Here is a 23,281-nt window from a genome sequence, read left to right on the forward strand (position 1 = left end):
TGACCCACTTCACCCTTTATATCTATGTGAAGTATTTAATTTTACACCGAGCCAGAAGAAAAGCACACACAGATGTAAATAATGAATAAGAAGGACAGCCAGCTCTCTTTAACTTCTAATCCATTTTTCTTCAATCAAAAGCATCTGCAGATGTTGCACAAAGGTAGGACTGAACGAACAGATACCAGCACACACTCTCACCTGGACAGAGCTGGTCATAGTGCTCAGAGCAAACACTGTCGCACAGTCTTTAATCGTTGATTGGCTATCAAAGGCACCCTGGGTATCCATTAGCAGCACAGCCACCTAGGAATTTGAAAGTTTAAAATACTTAGTACAATGATCACCAAAAACACCTAAAAAAAAAAAAAACGCACACATTAAATGATAAAAGTTCAAAACAATAATTAAATCAAGAAAAGTATATATTATACATCTTAACACACTAATCATTAAAGTACCAGACTACTTATTAATAGTTTTGTGTTGTTGTAAATTTTAATGCCAGAAAATTGCTCTTGAAAAAATACAGGAGAAAATAGCAAAGTATAAGTAGAAATTTACTTTTGTTCCATTAGGTCTGTCAATCACAAATACTTCATTCCAAACTTGTATGCCTGTTGTTTCTCTTTCACAACCACCTCGCCATGTAAAGCCAGTCAACGGTTCATTGTTTCCACCAATCCAACTTTGAGAATCCTGTTAAAACCAAAGATAAATGTAAAATAAACACACCAAAATTAGGAACTGTAAAACTTGTAAGCCACCCATTCCATATTGAACAGAGGAGGAGGCTGTGTCCAGCACCATGCACACAGTTCGGTCCTATCAGAGCACTGGCCTCCTCCAATCAGCCTTGTCACACTGTCCAAGATCTCACTCTCGACTTCTGCGTGCACGGGACTACACACACCCACTCTTCCCCTTTGGGGAAGCTCTTCTATGTTTAAAGATCATAAAATACAGGAACTAGCTATTTTAATATCTTGTACAGAACAGTAAAACCAAGTTCCAGACAGCAGGACTGTCAAAAGAGTAGCCCTCTCCTAGAATAGTATAAACAAAACACTTGACACTGCTGGGGCTGTCCTTTAAAAATAACCAAGACTTGTCTGGAACCTGATTCTAGCAATCTGGTTAAGTGGGGGGGGTGGGGGGGGGGGGTGGGGGTGGAGTCTTTTTATGAAACAAACAGATACTGAACCCAAATCCTCCTCCCTATGAGATAGCATTAAATGGGCATAAGCATTTTTCTTTTATTTAAAATATTTTTTTTCATACACTATATTCTGACTATGGTTTCTCCTCCCCAATCTCCTCCCAGATCCTCTCCACCTCTTTACCCATCACACTCCATGCCTTCTTTCTCTCTTTAGAAAACAAACAGGTAAATACAAATTATAATTTTAAAAAAGAAAACAGGAAGAGCACCAAAAAAGACATTTTGTGTGCAAGAATAATATAACTGAGTGTTTATCTATTAGATGCCTAAAGAGTAGTGATGAAATGCTTAGTACACATACAAAGGAGTAAGATACAGCAATACCACCAAGCATCTATGGGTACTTTGAGGTTCATAATACTATTCTCTTTATTTTGAAGTGTGTTTGAGAACTTTTCTGTGATAAAATATCTAGGGGTTGGAAATTTAGCTTACTGGGTGGGGGTGCGATGGGTGGGTAAGGGGGGTGTGCAGGTAATATCTTTTAACTCAAGTCACAGGGCTACAACTACTACAATCATATAGTATGGAACTGGGGTATAGTCCAAGGAGAGAGCACTTGCCTATATACATAAGGCCTTGCCTAGGTTTAATGTCCACCACCCTAAATAAACATTATAGATACAAAGTTAGTATACCACAATGTAACATGCTGAGTTGTTAAATATGTGATGTAAATGGCTAACTCGGCCATATGTCAAGATGTCCATATTTTTAAGACCTTTATTTATTTCAAAGAAAAATATTCTTTGTTTCAGAAATCTTCTCCACCAAAATAAGGTTTCTCTGTATTGTCCTGGCTGTCCTGGAACTAGTTCTGTAAACGAGGCTGGCCTCAAACTCAAAGATTCTCCTGCCTCTGCCTCTCGGTGCTGGAATTAAAGGTGTAGGTGGTGTGGGCTACCACTTCCCCAGCTCAGAACTATTTCTAAGAAACTTGAATCTCTAATCCAAAATGGATTACAAAACACAAAATGGGGAGAGAGAGATATTTAAGACAAGATCAATGAGGAATGTTGTAATTTATGAAGGCACATATAAGGTAGACAAATATAACACCTAAACAGCATCTATTGAGAAAACACAGCCTTGAACTTGAATCCATCTATTGCTATCCCACAATACTCCATTCCCAATATTATAAAATTCTCTTGCACCCACTCGCTGCCCTCACTTCTCGATACTCTAACTTGGTCCCTCATTCCTGCTGGTTACAAGAACACTACACCACACAACTATTCTCTGGACTTGTGTTTCACAAAGCGCCCTTCACAGGGTTAGAAAATCAGCGATGCCCTAGACAACACGAGTAGTCTGGCCCCACTCTACAGTTCAGATATTCCAACTGGACCCTGTGCATTCACTTTTTCCATGTCATTTATCTTCACAAGAAATGTCTCTGTCTCCTGAAATGCTATCTATGGCTTCACATACCCATAAGGTCATCTAGAGAGCTGCTGTCAAACAGCGCATGTTTCACTTTCCCAATCTATGCTCTCAATATTCCACAGATCCCAACACAAACAATACACATACCTTCCTGCCTCTAACACATCAAAACAATCAGATAAACCCTACACACACACACACACACACACACACACACACACACACACACACACACACTGTTTAACACATCTATACCTTCTCCTGCCTAGACTCAAAAACTTTGGCATTGTGAAGGAATAAAATGTCGTATGTAAGAAATTACTGTTCATACCCCACAATGTTAAAGGATCTGGTATCAGATAGGTTCTTTCCCACAATATCCAACCTACACAGATAAAAAGACTCTGTTCTCAGAGAATGTTTTTATTCAATATGTTATCTAGTTTCTCTGTCTCCTATATGTGAACACAAGTTCATGAAAACTGAAGTTTTGTTTCATTCAGCGTGGCTTATAAGAAAGCACTAAGAATATTAAAAGAATAAAAAATTTACTTGTAAAATCCAATATGCTTTTTTTGGAATATGGGTATCAAGTATAAAAGGAATGTGATTTTCTATTTCTAGAAATAAGGAAAAAGACAGTAAAAAATAAATTTTAAAAGTTGACAAAAATCATAGACCTATAACATGCTTATAAGCCCCCATCTTCAAAGAAACTAAAATGAATTAGTGTATCACAGAAATTTATCACTATGTATAATTTCTTCTTAGTTCACTCTATGGCAATTACTTTTTTTTTTTTTTTTGTTTTGTTTTGTTTTGGTTTTTCGAGACAGGGTTTCTCTGTGGTTTTGGAGCCTGTCCTGGAACTAGCTCTTGTAGACCAGGCTGGTCTCGAACTCACAGAGATCCGCCTGCCTCTGCCTCCCGAGTGCTGGGATTAAAGGCGTGCGCCACCATCGCCCGGCTGGCAATTACTTTTTAAATGCTAAATTAATTTTCTAGTAAAAAAGAAAAGTACATCAGGAATCCTAGATAATCAAATTCTCAAACACATAAAATCTACTATTACTCTAATATACTGAACACTGAAGGCTTTTTTTTTTTTCCAAGACAGGGTTTCTCTGTGTAACAACCCTGGCAGTCCTGGAACTCACTTTGTAGAACAGGCTAGCCTCAAACTCAGAGATCCACCTACCTATCCGTCCCAAGTACTGGAATGAAAGGTGTGCACCACCACTGGCCAACATGGATAACAAATATTTACTAATTTTCTACCAGTTATAAATCTAGAGTTCTCTAAATGAACAAAACATTCTTGCCCACAAAGCATTCTAGTAGGTTTTAGAAGCTGCGGTGCTTTTAGCAGACCCCATTTTATCCCAAAACTTATTAAAAGCAAACGTAGGTACTCAAAAACCACTAATCTGGTACCATTTGCTACTGTTTCAAAACCCTAATTTCCCAACCTTGTTCCTTATGGGAAGAAACAAGATCTTTCCAGTAAATCTCAGCTACAAAAGGCAACCTACAGCCATCTGGACTTTAAGTGTCCTCAAACAAACAATACAGTTCTAATCCAAGACTGACCTACATAATACAATTTATCAACAACAAACTCTACCTAAAAAGTAAGAAATTCATATCTCTCCTATGAAACGTAACAAAGCAGAGCAGCAGCTAAGTGAACTTCACAGCACCCCAGTTTCTTTTCGCCAGCAAGCTAACTCCTTTCATGATGGTGAGGCTGGAACCTAAGAGCCCTAAGTCATCACACTCAGCAGTGAAAAGACAAAGTAGGTGGGAGGAAGATGTTCCCTCACTACAAGCATTTCCCACAGAAATAATCAAACCTTAATCTATAAATCCCAAGTAGCAGACAGAACAGGAGGAATGTGCACATTTTATTCACCTGCTGTAGGGCAGTATTTCCCAGGGACTACGGGAGAAATTAGGAACATTCCAAACAGTTTAATACGCTTGTTACCCGTGCACCCAAACTGTCCGACGTCCAACACTCCTCTATTCTGGGGCTGGACAAATAGAAAGTATATGAATGACTCTGGTCACAAACTCAGGACACAAGACAATTATTCTAATGGCTTGATTACATTCTAAAGAGGAATTTAAACCAGTCTGTTTTTAAAGCTCATCTTGGAAAGTGCCTGAAACCATGAAGACACTCAACTAAGTCAAGTAAACCAGACACAAAGCAAATATAAACACTGTATGGTTTCTACAAGCAGGGAAATAGGTTAGTACCTTCAAGTCTCTAACCTTCAAACCAGAAAGAAGATGGCTATTGCTACAATGTGACTGAACTTAATGCCACTGAACTGTACACTTGAAAAGGGTTAACACAGTGACGCTATGGGTCGCATTTGGGGGGGGGGGGAGTGCCCCAAGGGCTGCTAGAATGAAAGGGGAGACAGTCCCAGTTACTGAGTTGTCGTCTGACATTTGACACGGCAATTCACTTCCATCCTGCAATGGACTTTCAGTTTCAGCCTCATTTGTAAAAACTGAAATCTTTACAAGTCCTTACAAGAAAATATGTCAAACACAAAATCATGACTTTTTTCCTTGAACAAACAAACAAAAAAAAAAGAGTTCACAAGCAAAATGCCACCTCAAAACCTGAGAGGCCAAGAACTGCCCATAGCGGAGTTCCCTGTCAGGAGCAGACTAGACTGAATTGGGAAGCCTGGAGGCAGACACCATCTTGTATAGGCTTTGCTCGGAAAACTCCAAAGTTCTCAGGGACAGTTGGAAGAAAACAGTCATTTTTAAATTCACAAGGAGGAAAATGATGGTTTTCAATTATACACACCCAGAATAGTCCTTGTGACAAAGGCCTGCCCTGGGGGCAGACTAACCTAACAGAGATTTATGTGGAACTGGGAAGGCACAGTTAGCCAATTTCAACCCCCTCTTTCCTCTTGTCTAGGGTAAGGAGTAGGTAAGGGATGAGAAGTGAAGGACCCCACACTGAGGAGACTGGAACAGGAGAATCAATGAACATTCAAGGTTAGGCTAGGGTAGATAGCAAGGCCCTATCTCAAAAAAATAAAAATAAATAAAATTTTTAAAAATTAATGAAAGATATGGCCAGTCATTGTCCTCATCATGTCAAAAGGTACAGAAAAGGCAGTTGACAAAGATCTACATCCCTTCATGGTAAGGTCTCAAAGAACCTAGAAATAGAAAAACTCCAGTATAATAAAGCCCACATAAAACAAACCTGCAGACAATGTTATACTAAATTAGGAAAAACTCAAAACATTTCTTCTAAAATCAAAATTGGACAAGTGTGTCCCCCTACCTTCATTCTTATTCAATACAGCCCTTGATCAGTTAACCAAATCAGTAAGAGAAAGGGGCAAGATGAAAAGGAAGAAGTCAAGTTATTTCCATTTGTAGATAACATGTTCTTATACATGGAAGACCCTGAAGACTACCAGAAAGCTCTTAGGACTGATGAACACCTTCAGCAAAGTAGCCTGGAGCAAAAATCAACATAAGCAGCTTTTCATACAATGACAAATATGCTGAGAAGCAATCACGAAGACAACAGCTTCAAAAAAAAATACTTAAAAATAAATAAAATCAAAGAAGTAAAATTACCTCTATAGTAAAAACTTTTAAACACTGGAGAAAGAAATTAAGATGACATTAGGAGACAAAGATCCTGCTCAGTCATTAGCATAAGATAGTGAAAAACCAATATAACCATCAGACTCAATATAATTATCATAAAAATTCTAATGATGGGAAAGAAAACTAAGGACAGACAACTGGGATTGTGTGAAATTAAAAATCTTCTGAACCACAGAGGAGACAGTGAAATAAAAAAAAAGCCACTCTGCAAACAAAAAGTGGAGTTTAAAGGAAACCCAAGACAATGGAAGAGAGTTAAGAGAATTAAAGCACACAGTCCCACAGCTAGAGGCCTCCTTCTAGCTAGATTAACAAAAACTTCACACCAAAACCCTAAATCTCTGAAATTTCACACCTGGTTTTCAGACATCCAAAATTAAAATACCACATGACACGGGTATCATTTTTTTTATATTACCCAAAAAGACAGTACATATATTCTGAAGCTTAAAGGTGAAAAGGTATCTCAAATGCTACAATGAAAGAACGTTTTCCAGCACTTCATGATTTGCAATCAAAGGAGCCCCACTTAAAACACTATACTAAGGCCATCAATGTTCTGTAAATTTCTCTATCTCATCCATTCCTAACTTCTTTAACTTCAGCAATATGTAACAATATTCTGCGAGCTGAAATCACTCACACTAATTTAGGCTATCTATATAAAAACATATAGAAGGCTGAAAATTAATTCCAGCTCCAAAATCAAAATCTCAGGGAAGGGAAGAAAATAGCCCAGAGCCCACTTAACATCAGCATCTAATCTCCTTCATTTGCATTTGCAGAAGAGAGGAGACACTAACATTAAGATAACCTACTTCATTTTCAAAGGAGGTGATTCATACAAGCAGCAGACTAAAAATTATTAAGGTCAAAGTAAGTCAAATATCCACCAACAGGTAATAAGTAAAGTATATTTTAATCATGTTGTGAAACACCGAGAATGAGTTATATTGCTGCATGCAGAAGTATGGATGCATCCGACACTTACAAAGTTACTGAAATAAGGCAATAGTTCCCTACAGCACGATTTCATTCAAATCTAGAAAGGAACAGATGGGAAGAGGCTCAGAATAGTTTTACTTTGGGATAGTGGTCATGAAGGTGTACATACATATACAAAGTTTCATCAAGCTATACACTGTAGATTTATCTTTCAGTTCGTAAATCATACTTAAATTTTAAGGAAAATGTATTTATCTGAACTATCAGTAGAAACAGAAATTAAAATTCTATACAACATCAGAGTATATACATACTCTGAAGGGGGAAATCAACCATTTCCTATTACCACCACCAATTTTGACTTTGGTTGCATGATTTAATTTCCCCTTCTATAACTCACTACACATTAAAGTGACTGTCATGTCTCCTTTACCTACATTTCATAGGAGAAGCATGACCTACCACTAAATCGGTATGTTAGCAACAAAAAAAAAAATCAGAGACTGTCTAATGCAATTTCTGGTTAACAAAAGAAGGCGACTTCTACCCTGCATTCCATTATACATGAAACCTTCCAACTGACAGTTAAGAAAGCTACTTCAACTTAGAAGCCACTAAGTAGGTATGTAACCTAACTCGAGCCATTCTGTAACTACAGAACCTCCTGCAGTAAAGGGAAAGTTTAGCCCTGTGATTCTGAACACATAAATGAGAGCTGTTTCTCCCCTGTGAACATCACTGATCACCCAGAGGCGCAGAAATGTTACCTAGGAAGAAACCTTTTATTATTTCTAGACAAGTAATCTAAGTTTCCTTCCCATCCCAATACTCCACTTACTATCTCTGACCTATCTAGAATCAAAGGTATTTGAAGTTCACAGTTCACAGAGGTATACTACAAAAAAAGTTAATTTAAGGAATTAGAGAACATCACACTATAGAAGATCTTTATTGACTTGAAATGAACAGATTTAAAAAACAAAACAGTACTATGTCACTATTCATACAGTTCAGTAATTCAGAAAAAAAACTTTAAATGGAAAACTAAATAAACAGCTTTCTTAACTGGCTAAACACCATAAAATACTGTTCACTAACTGATATGAACTACATTCCTGATAGAAAGGTACACCTTTAAGAACACCTGAAGAGATTCCAATGAAAAGATTTTACTGCAATGCTTCCTAGAAAAACCAATGAGAATATTTAGTTCCTTTCTTATTTCAAGACAGATGCACTATAAAGGTAAGCAGTCAGACAGGTGTTTAGATAATTATATAATTCAGTTAAGTACTATTTCTAGCATCTTTATGTACCTTCTGAATGTCAAAGACACCTGTAAAGCAAAACCACCTTAGTGTCCTACTCCAAAATGTCCCATTACAACCTTCTTGCTTCTGCTTCCCTCTGTTCAACGTTTAGCTGTTAGAAAAGCATTCTGATTAAAGTGAATCATCTCCCTCTACTTTTCTTCAGGGATGAAAGTCAAAGGCAGGGAGACAAAAATTAAAAAGTCTCATACCATCTAAAAGCGAGAATGTGTAGGAGGGAAATGCACCTACCCAAACATGCCTACTAAAATTATTTTGGTAAAAGCTAGAGATATGCAATCGTGGGGGGGGGGGGGTCTCCTGAGAGTAAACTAGCAAATAAAATAAAATAAATAAAAAACTACACACGACTAAAAACCATTATTAATAAAAATGCCTAAACCATTAAAGGAAGGAAGGGTACATAGCAGTCCCAGATGTAGGAAGGCCTCTTATGAAAAGATCAGCCACAAATATGGCAATTCAAGGAACAGCATACATACTCTTCGAAACAAACAAGCAAAACTATAGTATTATAGTATATTTGACTTACAGGAAGAGATGAGGCTCAGACAACAATGGAAGCCACTCTAAAGAACTGAATTGTATCACTACAAGTAACAATTTGAGGAATACAGATACTTTTACAAAGGTCTCTATTTGTCTACTTCACACATCGTATATGGCCAAAAAGGAAAATGTATAAAGAAATAACAAAGATGGGGTTTCACAATAACTCAGTGATCTTTGAGAGTATACTCGGATATTTGAGAAGTAGCTAGAAATTAAAAATCTAATTTTAGGGAGGGGGAGGCTGAAGAGATGGCTCAGTGGTAAAGAACACTGGCTGCTCTTCCAGAGGTCCTGAGTTCAATTTCCAGCAGCCACATGGTGGCTCACAACCATCTGTAATAAGATCTGGTCCCCTCTTCTGGCCTGCAGGCAAAAAAAAAAAATGCAGACAGAACGCTGTATACAAAATAAATAAATCTTTAAAAAAAAAAAATTCTGGCCTCTGTCTTTTTTTAAGTTGGCTGGAAAAATCTAAATTGTATTAGTTGAGGTCGATTTAAAAGACGCTATTCACCTTGTTATACATATATCTAAGCATAAAGTCCAGGAGAAATGATTTTCCTTTCCGAAAAGCTCCTGCCACAGACACCACGACTATGTTAAGATCCCGAATGTGCTCCTGTAGCAGTATCTGCTCCAAGGCCTCTTCATCAAGCTCAAAGTTATGGTCATCTTCATGAGCAAGAACAATCTGCACTGGACATGGCTTCTTCATAACCTCATCTGAGTTTACTAGGTCATCATCTTCAAAATCCTCACCTAGAATTTAAAAAGAAAAAGACAGGTTACTTTAATCCCTATATTACCAACTTTTCCCTAAAGCACTTTGAAATACTCTCTCCCTGTAAAACATTTGAGAAAAGTTATAAAAAGGGGGGAGGTATTCAAGTTCCTCTGCATTTTTCAATCCTTCTAGAACAGGGCAAACACTATCAGTCAGATTTCCAATTTTATATACAGTGAGATGGAGAAGCATCTATGCTAGGTCAGCAACAGCTGTCTGCAGCACTCTGCAAAGTCCTTTCAGGACTTCAGGAATCCTGCAGTTAAACACAGACATTGGCAAAGTCAACTTCACCTGGTACTTCAGAGTCCAGCTTTCTTGTATTTATTCATCACCTAGACAATCACTCTCCACAGAACAAAGATTAAAGCAGAATAGTGATTTTTATTCTGAAATTTGAAAAGTAAAGCTAGGGCTCTAGAGAGTGCACAAATATGACCCAATAAAGCTAATAAGTCCCAAATTCCAATTAAGACTTACATAAGAGCCCTTGCCAATGCAAGGTACACAGGACTGTTTTAGTGGGGAAAATCACTGAGAAGCCAGGTACTATTGTCCACTGGGGCCCTTTTTTTTTTTTTTTTTTTTGCTTTTTCGAGACAGGGTTTCTCTGTGGTTTTGGAGCCTGTCCTGGAACTAGCTCTTGTAGACCAGGCTGGTCTCGAACTCACAGAGATCCGCCTGCCTCTGCCTCCCAAGTGCTGGGATTAAAGGCGTGTGTCACCACCGCCCGGCCTGGGGCTTTTTCTCAAACACCACAGCCACAATTTAAGAATACACAGCTTCTATAAACAACCAGACCATCCTTGTGTTCACTACCACACACCATGAAAAGGTAACTTTTACAGAAAGTTTTACTGAATAATGATGGAAAAATAACTACAGAAAATGTAAATGGAGACAACTGCCCAAAGTTTAGTTTTCTGTTGTTTAAAAAAAAACTAAATGTATCAGGCCAGGCGGTGGTGGTACACGCCTTAATCCCAGTACTCGGGAGGCAGAGGCAAGCGGATCTCTGTAAATTCGAGACCAGCCTGGTCTACAAGAGCTAGCTCCAGGACAGGAACCAAAGCTACAGAGAAACCCTGCCTCAAAAAAACAAAAAACAAACAAAGAAAGAAAAAAAACCTAAAAGTATCTAATAACTTCTGATATGTTCCTTGCTCAGCTTCTCTACCATCCTCCTGATCCCATGTAGCAATTAAATTAACATTGGGACCTTATCAATGTTCCTATATCAAAAATTTGAAGCCACACTGCTAGATTTCCATTGCCCAGCACTTTGGCAAAATGTCTAGCCACCCCAAACTCTGGCTCTTCCAGGTTCCAGGGCAACATGTGAGCCAATAAGCTCACCCTGGGACCTCAAGTCCCTGGTAATGAATGAAGTAAGTGCTACATGGTTCCGTGATCTGCACACGTGGGACCTCAAGTCCCTGGTAATGAATGAAGTAAGTGCTACATGGTTCCGTGATCTGCACACGTGGGACCTCAAGTCCCTGGTAATGAATGAAGTAAGTGCTGCATGGTTCCATGATCTGCACACGTGGGACCTCAAGTCCCTGGTAATGAATGAAGTAAGTGCTGCATGGTTCCGTGATCTGCACACGTGGCAGCTACAGCCATGTAAGCCCCTGTGAGCATGCACTAGGCAGCCTTCAAAGGCTCTACTCTCTTTCAGTCCCTTAAAGAGGTAACTACATCCCCCCCTCATCTTTATCTCTCTCTTCCCCCTCTCCCTGCACCAACTTCCTCAGGCCTGCTCAAGTGTCTCTTTCTCTTAATAAACTCTTAAAGTGGGTTTCATTGTGTGTTTCGTGATCCATTCTCACTCACACCCGGTAATTTCACACACTCCCTTGAGCCTGTCCACTAAGTATTAATTTTCACTCCAGGGAGACCTGGATATCTACTGTGTTCCGTGCAATGACTCTCCATTCTCTCGTGAGAAGGGTTCATCTACTTTGTAGAACATTAGTCAACAATGAAACAACACATTGTCCACATAAACACCATCCACAGATCGGCATTTCTATCTATATAAAGTATTTTTATTTTCTTTTTGGAGGGGGGGCGGGGGTTTTGAGACAGAATTTCTCAGTAGCTATGGAGCCAGTCCTAGAATTCACTCAGTAGACCAGGCTGGCCTTGAACTCAAAGAGATCTTTCTGCCTCTGCCTCCCGAGTGCTGGACATGGCTTCTTCATAACCTCATCTGAGTTTACTAGGTCATCATCTTCAAAATCCTCACCTGGGATTAAAGGTGTGAGCCGCCACCACCCCCCCACCCGACTATTAATTAATATCTGATTTGCCTCCCCGCCATATCAAAAGTCATCTTTAACACTGTATGGCCAAATCAACATTATTTCAAAATGTGCTTTGAATGGTGATAATGCACTACAGAGAGCAAGTGAATCTGAATAACTTCTGTAAGTAAAAGCAATCAACATTTAATTAAAGAGTGTATTATCATTTCCTTTTTCAGTAACATTTGGCTGCAGCCCGTTAGGATATTTGAATTCACAAAAGTTAGCTTTGCTGGACAGATACAGACAGTTAAAAATCCCAAGTTAAGAAATCATTAGGAAAGATCAGATGAGTGATATGTAAATTATGTGATTAAGTTTCCAAACTTAATCGGAGGTTAAAGTAAAATTCCCATATCCACGTCAGATCTTCCCTGAGTCTATTCTCATCTGTAAATGGCAACCACATGTCTCCCTCAGAAGGTTGTCATGAGTATTAAATGCACTTAAGTAGTGTGGCACATAAGCAAGCACTATGGGTGTTTGCTACTAAGGTAAAAATAGTTTAAAACATTCCAACAGGAACTTCTACAAAACACTTGACTTTCACTCAACCAGTGGCTATATACTAACATCACCAGATACTTATTGCTAAGACACAAATAGGGTGCCATCCTTAACACAAATCCTTTCCCTCAGCTTTAATACCTGTTCCTCTCACTATCTTTTATCTCATTTATATCATATTTAAATCATATTGGTCTTCATTAACACACTTGCTGCCCTCCCCAAAACTAATCCAACCTCCAAGAGACAACTAAATCTATCTCTAAATCTGCTCATTACTCCCATTAAAATCAGTCTTACAAACTCTACTCACTGCCCATCTCTGACTGTCATTTGGTACAAATCTCCCCTCTGTAAACCAAACCAAGATTTCCTTCAGTCTTCATACTTCATTTCTAGACTCATGATACTCCTCTACTGGATTATAATATACTCTTCTACATAGTCAATTCATAGCCCAAGTTTCAACTTAAATGTCATTTTCCAAGAATAAGAAATCCCCTAAGGTCCCTTAATAAATTTAATGTTCCTATACTATTAATATAGCACTTGAATATTTATGTAAGTACACATTTGTTATGTGTATCCCCTTAGCTAAACAGCTAAAATACTGATAAAACTTTCACTGTACTTTAACCAAAGAATACATAAAATACAGAAGTAAGAAAATTCTTAGTTTCCTTGCCAAGCGATCAAGCCTCTACCCCCTCACCCCTGTCATCCATCCTGCAATGATCTGTCCATCCCCAAGGCCCAGGCCACCTGGCCTTCCTGGTGTCCCTTCAGCAAACAGACCTGGTTCCCACCTTAGACTCTTATCCTGTACATAGGCCCCCTGTATCTGTACAGAATGACCTTAGAATTTACAGAGCATCACATCTCCTCCTTCCAGGCTGTCAGCTCAACAGCTACCTCCTCCGAGTAGTCTTTCTGGACCACTCACTTATTCAAAACAACAACCCCTAAGAAAGGCATTCCTAAAGTGAGCACTATGCTCATTTCCAATCCTTTAGGAACAATTTCCTAACTACAGAGGGAAGAACTGAGCACAAGCAAATCTGAGTCCACAAATACTAAAGTAGTAGGGACTTGAGGTGGAGCACTAGAGGAAAGGCAGCCAGCAACCATAAGCCTTTAGGCAAGGGCAACAACAAACCTCTCAGGTGCAGGGAACACATCACTGCATAAGGCTCACCTGAGGCCTGCGACGCAAGACTGGAAGGGAAACCACCACCAGAAAGCAGGCCCTTTGGAATTCTGGCTGTGACAGACTGGAAAGATCTTACATATCAAACCTCAGGCTGAAACACTGGAAAAGCCCCAATCAGATTTAAGGACCTTGTCCTCAAACAAGATCCTATCTAAGACAAGTCCAGACAGAGCCTAAAAACCAGGACTTGAAAAGATCTGTAGGATGCAATTTTGAAATACAGTGCAGGGGCAGGGGAATCAGCTAACTAAAGTGCTTTTCATGAAACAGGACCAGAGTTCAGAGGTCCAGAACATGGTGCAAAACGGAAATCTTAGCCTGAGGAGGAATCAGATTATTCCTGGGGCTTTCTGGCTAGCAGGAACAGTCAAATCAGTGAGTTCCAGGTTCATGATGTATGCTCACACATAACACACGCAAAGGAAATTTAATACAAACAATGCAGAGGGTCCTTCTCAGTTTTTTGAATATATAACCAAGAGTGAACCCTAATCTATCAATTCTGAATGATCATAAAATATCAGAGAGGCTAATTTTAATTATCACAACAAAAACTGAGAAAAATCCAGACTCTATAATGTATAATATGATCAGTGAGCGATGTCATCTCAAAAAATAAGATGAAGAAGAAATATCTGACATCAACCTCTGGCCTTCAAACACATATTTGCACACGTATACACCAACTATATCACATACATAACCAGACACATAAAAAAGATATTTAGAATAAGCACAAAATGCTTGCCACACAAGCATTAGGAAATGAGTCTGGATCTCTGGCATTCATAAAATAAGTGGATGGATGGATGGATGGATGGATGGATGGATGGATGGATGGATGGACGGACGGACGCTAGGCACATATCTGTAATCCCAGCACTGGGAAAGCAATAGCTAGATCACAGCCAGCCTAGATAAGCTGGTGAACTCCAGGTTCAGTAAGAGACCCTATCTCAAAAATAAGGTAAATAGCAACTAAGAAAATACTAGCTTCTGTGTTCACATATGCTCTTGTGCATGAGTGTGAATGCGCAAGCACACGGATACACGCACACATAAACATAAACACACCACACCAACAGAAATAAAAGAAAAATCTAGAACTGAATAACATAATAAAATATTCACTGAGTAGACGTGGGAGATGGGAAGTGGCAGAGAGTTTGAGAACATCCAAGGACATACTCTAATCTAAGTAGCAAAAGGAAACATTAAGTCTCAGAGAAGGGTGGCACAACATCCAACATGTTGCTAAGAGTCCCAAAGGAGAACAGAGCTGAAAAAATAATTTTCAAAAGAACAGTGAAAGTGAAAATGTCACTTAATTTGTTTATAGAGCCTCACAAACTCAGTATAACACTGAACTAAAACTCACTACCAGTTTTAAAATCCTGAAACTGTGCTTAGCCCAAATATATATTGCTGTTTTCTTTGTACAAATTTTCTTCAAATTTTGAATTTTTCTTTACTTCATTATCTCAGTTTTTTTAAAAAAAAAAAAGGTAAATCATATCTAATGTTAAACTGTTTCAAAGTAAACTAACAGTCACTCTGGAAATATACAAAGCTATTTTAAACTTTGAAAAGAAATGAAAGAACGTAAGTTATCTTCCAGCCTCAGCCAATCATATCAGCAAAGCACAACTGTGCAGAACAAGACGTCCCTACTGAAGGAGTGGATCTCTAGGTCAGTGCAATCACCACTTGTTCCTACTAAAGCTGACAGGTTGATTAATGTGGAAAACATCGTAGGATGCCTACCAGCATACACAAGAAACCCAAAAAACATTGAGCCAAGTAATAATTTTTTAGACATACTTTAATCTGTAATCAATAAAACACTTAAATGCTGGGAAGTAAATTCTCAAAGGAGTAAGATTTTAGTGCAAAGTATGAGAGACTGAGGGAGACAAAAGATTAACAAGTGCCATTAAAGATATACTACAGAGTTTTTCAGTGATATACCTAGAAGTTGAAAGGGAATTGCTATTGAGAATATCAACAAGAAAATAAGAATTTCTTGTGAAATGAATGCATTATGTTAAGCTACAAGGCCAAAAAAAAAAAGAACAATGAATGGTTTCAAAGAAATTTTATCTGAATTACTAGATTCTCACTAAAAGGAATTTATCAATAAAATACTTTCAAAGTGGGGGAAAAGCCTGGTCTACAGCAAATTCCAGGCCAGAGCTGTTACAGAGAAACACTGTCTCGAAAAACAACCAAAAAGGGGGAATTAAACATTTAAAGGAAAATGCTTGTTCTCTGATATTTACTATAAAGCTTTAGCACATTAACAAGAAAAATAATGACCAGTTATTAAGAAATAGTACTAAAATATTGGGGTTGGTATGGTAGTCCTCCCAAGTTGCTAAAATCTATCAAGGAAAGGGTATCTCCTAAACTTATTTTATTTTATTTCTAGGAGAGCTTTAAAAAATGTAAACACCTCGATCAATTTAGTCAATCTAGTTGGAAAATTCCTTTAAGAAGTTTCGTTATTACTAAAAATATAATCATTATTCAATATACTTTGATTTTAAAAAATGACTGCCAATATTTTTCCAACCATCATTTTTCAAATTAAATAACATGTAACACAGAACAAAATAGATTTCCTAAAAGAATCTCAACTAAAAACAATACATTTACAGGAACTAACAATTGTTAGTTGAGGGGCTAGAAAGATGGCTACAGGTCTGAACACGGGCTGTTCTTTCAGGGGAGCCAAGTGAGTCACAACCAGGCGGCTCACAACCATCTGGAACTCCAGCTCCAGGTGATCCGACACCCTCTTCTGGCTTCCACAAATATCAGGCACCAAAGTGGTACACAGACACACATCAGACAAAACAGCCATACACATAAAATAAAATATTATTTTTAAAAAAGGAAAGAAAAATGAAATTCAGGGGCTGGAGAGATGGCTCAGAGGTTAAGAGCATTGCCTGCTCTTCCAAAGGTCCTGAGTTCAATTCCCAGCAACCACATGGTGGCTCACAACCATCTGTAATAGGGTCTGGTGCCCTTTTCTGGCCTGCAGGTATGCACACAGACAGAATATTATATACACAATTAATGAATAAATAAATATTTAAAAAAGAAAAATGAAATTCACTAACAGTTGGCTGGCTAAAAGAAGGTACTCACTAGTATGAAAGACTGAAAAGGATCATCTTTAAAATCAAATCTATCAAATGCCTTCAAAGAAAAAAAAACTAGATATAGAGAGCTTCACTACTTAATTATGCCAAACATTTAAGAAAAAAAATAAGACCAATTCTATAGACTCTTCTAGGAGAGAAGGAAAAGGAATTCTTCCCAATACACCTTATGAAGCCAAAATTATTTCTGATATCAAAATCATACAAAGACAACGATAGAAAACAAAAGTGTAAATCAATATCCCTCATAAGTAGACATCAGAATCTAATATTCAGAATAAACAGGAACTCTTACTTAAATAAAGACTATTTTTAAATACACAGGACATTTCTACCATACAATTTGAGGAAGATACACAAATAGTAAACTGGTGCAGGAAAAGACACACAATGCTATTAGGTGTTAAGAAAATATAAATTAACAACACAGCAAAATGCTGCTGCAGCTATCATTAAAGACCAACAGAAACACCTGTTGGCAATCATACCCCCAGGTAGCTAGAGAAGTGAGAACATATGACAATAAAAGACTTAAATACAAATATTCACAGCAGATTTACTTATAATATCCAAAATCTGGAAATGACCCAAATGTTTGTTCATATACTAGAAAGTAAACAAATTATGTTAAGTCTGTAAAACAAATGGCTACTTGGCAATGCAAGAAATGGATCTTATACATACATTCATATATAATATGTATATAAATATACACACAAAAACACAAAAGCCTAAACAGCATCTTGTATGCTAAGTGAAAGGTGCCACACATATTACTGTACTGTATAATTTCATTTTATAAAATTCTTGAATTAAGCAAAACCACAACCACAGAGAGATTAGTACTTACCAGGAACTGGGAATAAACACACTGACTACATAATATGATTTCTATATATGTCATTATATAATAATAATAAAATGATAATGAAAATACATATATTGACTACAAAGGACTTCTTTTTTTAAAAAAACTTTTTGAGATACTATTCTGCATCACAATTTTAGGTTATAAATTCCGGCAAACCCCATCCAAATATACTACCAAATCAAGATTTTATATAAATTATCTCAGCAAGACATATTTTAAAAATCAGAGCCTGCCTAATTTCTCTTAGCATTTTCATTTCTTAATAAAATCAATTCTACCAATTTAAAAATCATTCTGCAGAACAATAACATTCTCATCAGTACTATCCACTTCTATGGCAACTTCAGAAAAATTACACCAAGATGATTAAAACCTGGAGCTGGAGAAATGGCTCAGAGCTTAAAAGTACAAACTGCTCTTGGAGAGGACCTGAGTTGACTAAGCACCCATGGCAAGCAGCTTACAACCCACCAGTAACTGGATACAAAGCCTCTGGCCTTTCCAGGTACCTGCACTCGCATGACCTGCCCACACACAGACACAGAGACACACACACATGCACCCACAAAATAAATATTTTAAAACTGGAGCTGTGCATTAATTCTAACACTCAATTTAAAATAACTACTTCCTCATGAACTAGGATCCTGAAAACATAATTTTGAAGTTTTGATGGTGACAAGAAATCTCATGCCCACTTAAAAAAATTAAAAGCTGGGCTGTGGTGCATGTCTTTAATCCCAGCACTAGGGAGGCAGAGGTAGGCAGATCTCTGTGAGTCTGAGGCCAGCCTGGTCTACAGAGCAAGTTCCAGGACAAGTTCCAAAGCTACACAGAGAAACCCTGTCTCAAGAAATAGAATTAAAAAAAAATTAAAAATAACTCTAAGTTACTCATACTTAATTTCTTTAAGAATTCTTTGAACCTCTTTTATCAGGAAAGAAGGGCATTTTCCTAGAGCAAGAAGTGTCTTACACATCAATAAACTACACATACACTCCCTAAAAGACATGGCATATAAGTCATATACATATACTGAAATACTAATACATGTGCTTAAAACTAGCCTCAACACTTACATGCCAAGGACTTTACAGACTTGCAGTCCAATCCACTATTCTAAAGCTGCATGACTAATGTGAGCAGGAGACTAGATCATGACGTATCTTCTACAGCAGTCATTCTCAAAATTATATATACTATTTCTTTTATTTTAAGATTTCTTTATTTTATATATACTGTGCTCTATCTGCATACAGACCTGCATTCCAGAAAAGGGCACCACATCCCATTATAGATGGCTATAAGCCACCATATGTTTGGTTGCTGGGAACTGAACTCAGGACTTCTGGAAGAAGAGCCAGAAATTTTAACAGCTGAGCCATCACCTCTTGAGCCCATTCTCAAAGTTTTAATACAAACTAAGGATCTTGTTAAAATGCATATTCTGACTCCTTAAATCAATCTAAGGTAGAAGTTGAGAAACTGGGTTTGCAATTAACTTCAAGATGCCAAAACTCATAATCCTAAAAACTTATATCCATATCCTATATGGATAACAAAGGTCACAATATTTGATATAATGTTGTGCGCTTAATCTTATTTCAGCTAGTCTCTAATAATGTTCAAAAATGGGGAGACAGGCTGGGGGGCGGGTTCAGGCTGTGCTTTATGTAAGCTCCATTCTTTTCTGGAGACTGCTGATACTCTTATTCAACCAAAGTCAAACTATTGAGTCTATAAGCACAAGAGACAAAGAACTAAAACAAACTCTACTTTAAAAGTAAAAAGGATGGAAAGGGTACTTTAGAATGTTACCATGTTCTACAGCCAGGCCTGGAAACAACTGCTCCAGAGTGGTCACTGACTTAGCAATGCTTATGCTAGTGCTGGGACCTGCCTCCCAGACTGCAGTCTGGGATAGGAACGCTGACAAACATGCATACCTGAACTTCAACTAAAATGCTTTACTGAAGGAGAGAAGCAGCTATTACCCAACTGGGCAATGGGAAGCATTTTAACTCATTATTTGCTTCTACAAAATATATATATTATATATATTTTATTTATTTACATATATATGTATGTATATACATACACACACACACACAAGAAGGAATTTAAACAATTAAGTTTTTCTCTAGAAAACTGAACTATGTAAATGGGGTGGAGATGGAGTTCAGACTCCAGAAAAGGATTTATTAGCATGCCAGTTGTCATATACTTTCCCCATTAGTACTGTTTGCTAGTCAGAAATACACTAAAGGCCTTAAAAATGCTTTGGAGCGTATATATTATAGTTTATCTCCTTCATTATACTCAAACCAAGAAACAAAGAGTTGTTTTTCCTGTAAGATTCACATATTATCTTCCATTCGAAATCTACCCTGTTTCCATAGCAACCAGCACTGATGCCATACCATTTTTTTGCTGTTCCCACTTAAAGAACACTATGGCATAAAATCCTTTTACGCACTTATGGAACTAGATGAGGAAAATGTAAAATAGATTATATGTGGACACAAATTATTTTTTTCCAAAGACTGCCATGAAGTACTGACCAGTTCTTTAAACAACAGATAAGTATCAGATGCATTTAAAAATATACTGAAGCTGAACCCAGTAGCAGCCCTATTTTGAATTATTTAAAATCAGGTTATCATACACCCCATCTATGACCTGCTTGAGCCCAAAACTGCAGGATCTCCACAACACAGGGCAATAACAGAATAATCAAGGAGTCCCGGTGAGGGCCCAGCATTAATAGTGTAGCAGAAACCAGAGGCCTCGAACCAGACAATGATTCTTTGCAACAAACACTTGTAAGTAAAGATATATGGACAAATGGGCTTTCTGTGTGACTCACTGTGTCACACTGCAGCTTCCATGACAAGATTTTTAATTTTTTTTCCTTTTTTCTTTTTCTCTTAAATTTTGTTTTATTGGGGGGGGGATTACAGGGGCAGAGGGTGGGTGCAAAGGGATGGGGAAATGAATGCAGGATGTGAAAGATATTTTGGATAAAAAGAAAGTTTTTTAAAAATCAGATGCTGGGCAGTAGTGGCTCACCCCTTTAAGCCCAGCACTCGGGAGGCAGAGACAGGCAGATCTCTGTGAGTTCGAGACCAGCCTGGTCTACTGAGTGAGTTCCAGGACAGGCTCCAAAGCTACACAGAGAAACCCGGTCTCAAAAAACCAAAAGTCAGGTTGTCAATTAAAACATCCTAGAGATAGGACATCTCTCTGGCCCCAGAGAGTGTAAGTGAAGGCTAGCTGACCTTAAAACCAAAGGCTAAGAATCCAGGGCATTATCCCTAAGGACAGCGGACTGACAAGATCAAAGCTACGCTGTGACAAACTGAACGTGATGAGTGAGAAAGAACTGTAAAGGAGTCTAAAACCAGAGAGATCAGACACAAGGCAATCAGAAGAGCTTCATCTATGGCAAGAAGCCCAAGGCCAAGGTGGCAGCAAAAACGGGCAAAGACACATACAAGAGCTCATTCATCAATGCCCTTCCTTGGCCTAGACAATGAGTTAACACTAAAATTATCCCATATTTTTATAAGGGACACTATGTTTTCATAAAAGCCTTTATTAAATGACAACATACACCATCTACTTCTAGAATTAATACCAGTACAAAGACTACAAGGTTTTATAACAGGAGAGAATAAATAAAAAAGCAGAAAAGGTTTCCTTTATTTAGACAAATTACAGTTCCCTGTTTGGCCCAAAAAGCAACTTTGTGGTAGTTAAAGTATAACAACCCTGTGATAACCATTTAGCAAGAGAATCAATCAATCAATCTCTCTCTCTCTCTCTCTCTCTCTCTCTCTCTCTCTCTCTCTCTCTCTCTCTCTCTCTCTGCCTGCCTGCCTGCCTGCCTGCCTGCCTGCCTGCCTGCCTGCCTTTAATCCCAGCACTCCAGAGGCAGAGGCAGGTGGATCTCTGTGAGTTCATGGCCAGCCTGGTCCACAGAGTAGAGTTTGAGGACAGCCAATGGCTACAGAGAGAAACCCTGACTCAAAAAAAAAAAAAAAAAGCTAGTTTTCCCACTCTGCTCTCTCCTTTCCCTCCTTCTAAGACAATTTTAGGGTCCATGTCGGGATTCTCATGGTAAATAAATAAACCTGCTCAAAAACAAAGGAGAAGAAAGGGTGCTCCAGAATTCCTGAGCCACTTTTTGGCTACTAAGTTTCTCCAAAAGTTATTCAGTCATTTGAGGTCAATTCCTTGTTCCATTTAATTACAGAAAAAATAACCCATATTCCTTTGTTATTAAATATGCTTAACACCACTCGATTTTCCAACAGCCTCTAGTTGCTTTTAAATACTTTTAAGCCTTTTTTTGATTGAAAATTCTTAGAAATAAAGAATCTCAAGAATGCTATAAATTTTCTAGAGTGCTTAAATTATTTTGTAAGAGGATAAAACAACACACTGCCTATCAAGGTGTAAGTCTCTTCCACAGCTAAGACCCACCCACTCTCCAAAGCCTAACAGAACCCACACTAGGAGTGGGGAGGTGATGCCTTGGGTAAGTGCTTGTCACCAAGACTCTGGACCTTAAGTCCAATCCTGAGACTCACATGGTAGGAGAGAAGCGGCTCGCTGCAAACAGTTCTCTGGCCGGTAGGCATGTGTGCACATGTACAGTGCTACTTACACTGTCACCTTGACACAAGCTAGAGTCATCAGGGAGAGGGAACTTCAGCTGAGAAAATGTCTCCATCATATTGTCTATAGGCATGTCTGTGTGGCATTTTCTTGATTAATGATCGAAGTGGGAGGGCCCAGCCCACTGGAGGTGGTGCCCTTCCTAAACAGTGGTCCTGGGCAGTATAAAAATCAGCCTGAGCAACCCATGGAGAGCAAAGCAGTAGACAGTGTTCCTCCATGGTCCCTGCTGGAGTTCCTGCCTTGGCATCCCTCAATGACAGACTGCGATCAGGACATGTAAGCCAGATAAACCCTTTTTCCCCTAACTGCTTTTTACCTGTGCTTTAACACAGCAATAAAAAACAAACTAAGACACACATAAGTTTGTTTGGGTTTTGTTTTGTTTTGTTTTTCGAGACAAAGTTTCTCTATGTAGCTTTAGTGCCTGTTCTGGAACTCACTCTGTTTAAGTCCAGGTTGGCCTCAAACTCAAAGATACACCTGTCTCTGCCTCCCAAGTGCTGGATTAAAGGCATGCGCCACCACCACCAGGGCTCACAAATAAGTTTTAAAGGGTTACAAACACACACTCTATCATCTGTTTCCCACAAAAGCCTCGGTAAGAACTATAGATATACAGATGCTGGCTTCAAAACTTCGGCAGTTTATATAGTA

General features: G+C 38.3%; 1 protein-coding gene across 3 annotated transcripts in view; it reads right to left on the reverse strand.

The window, feature by feature from the left end:
• Positions 1-23,281, reverse strand: part of Atl2 (atlastin GTPase 2) — a 45,223-nt gene that overhangs the window by 16,890 nt on the left and 5,052 nt on the right. For all 3 annotated transcript variants that reach the window (XM_075955766.1, XM_075955765.1, XM_075955764.1), the window contains exons 2-4: positions 9,611-9,855; positions 565-699; positions 202-306 (exon numbers count right to left, since the gene is read on the reverse strand). In XM_075955766.1, the coding sequence (XP_075811881.1) occupies positions 202-306; positions 565-699; positions 9,611-9,855 (485 nt within the window). The remainder of the gene's footprint in view (positions 1-201; positions 307-564; positions 700-9,610; positions 9,856-23,281) is intronic.

Source organism: Microtus pennsylvanicus, chromosome 21 (assembly GCF_037038515.1).
Source record: "Microtus pennsylvanicus isolate mMicPen1 chromosome 21, mMicPen1.hap1, whole genome shotgun sequence".
NCBI lineage: Eukaryota > Metazoa > Chordata > Mammalia > Rodentia > Cricetidae > Microtus > Microtus pennsylvanicus.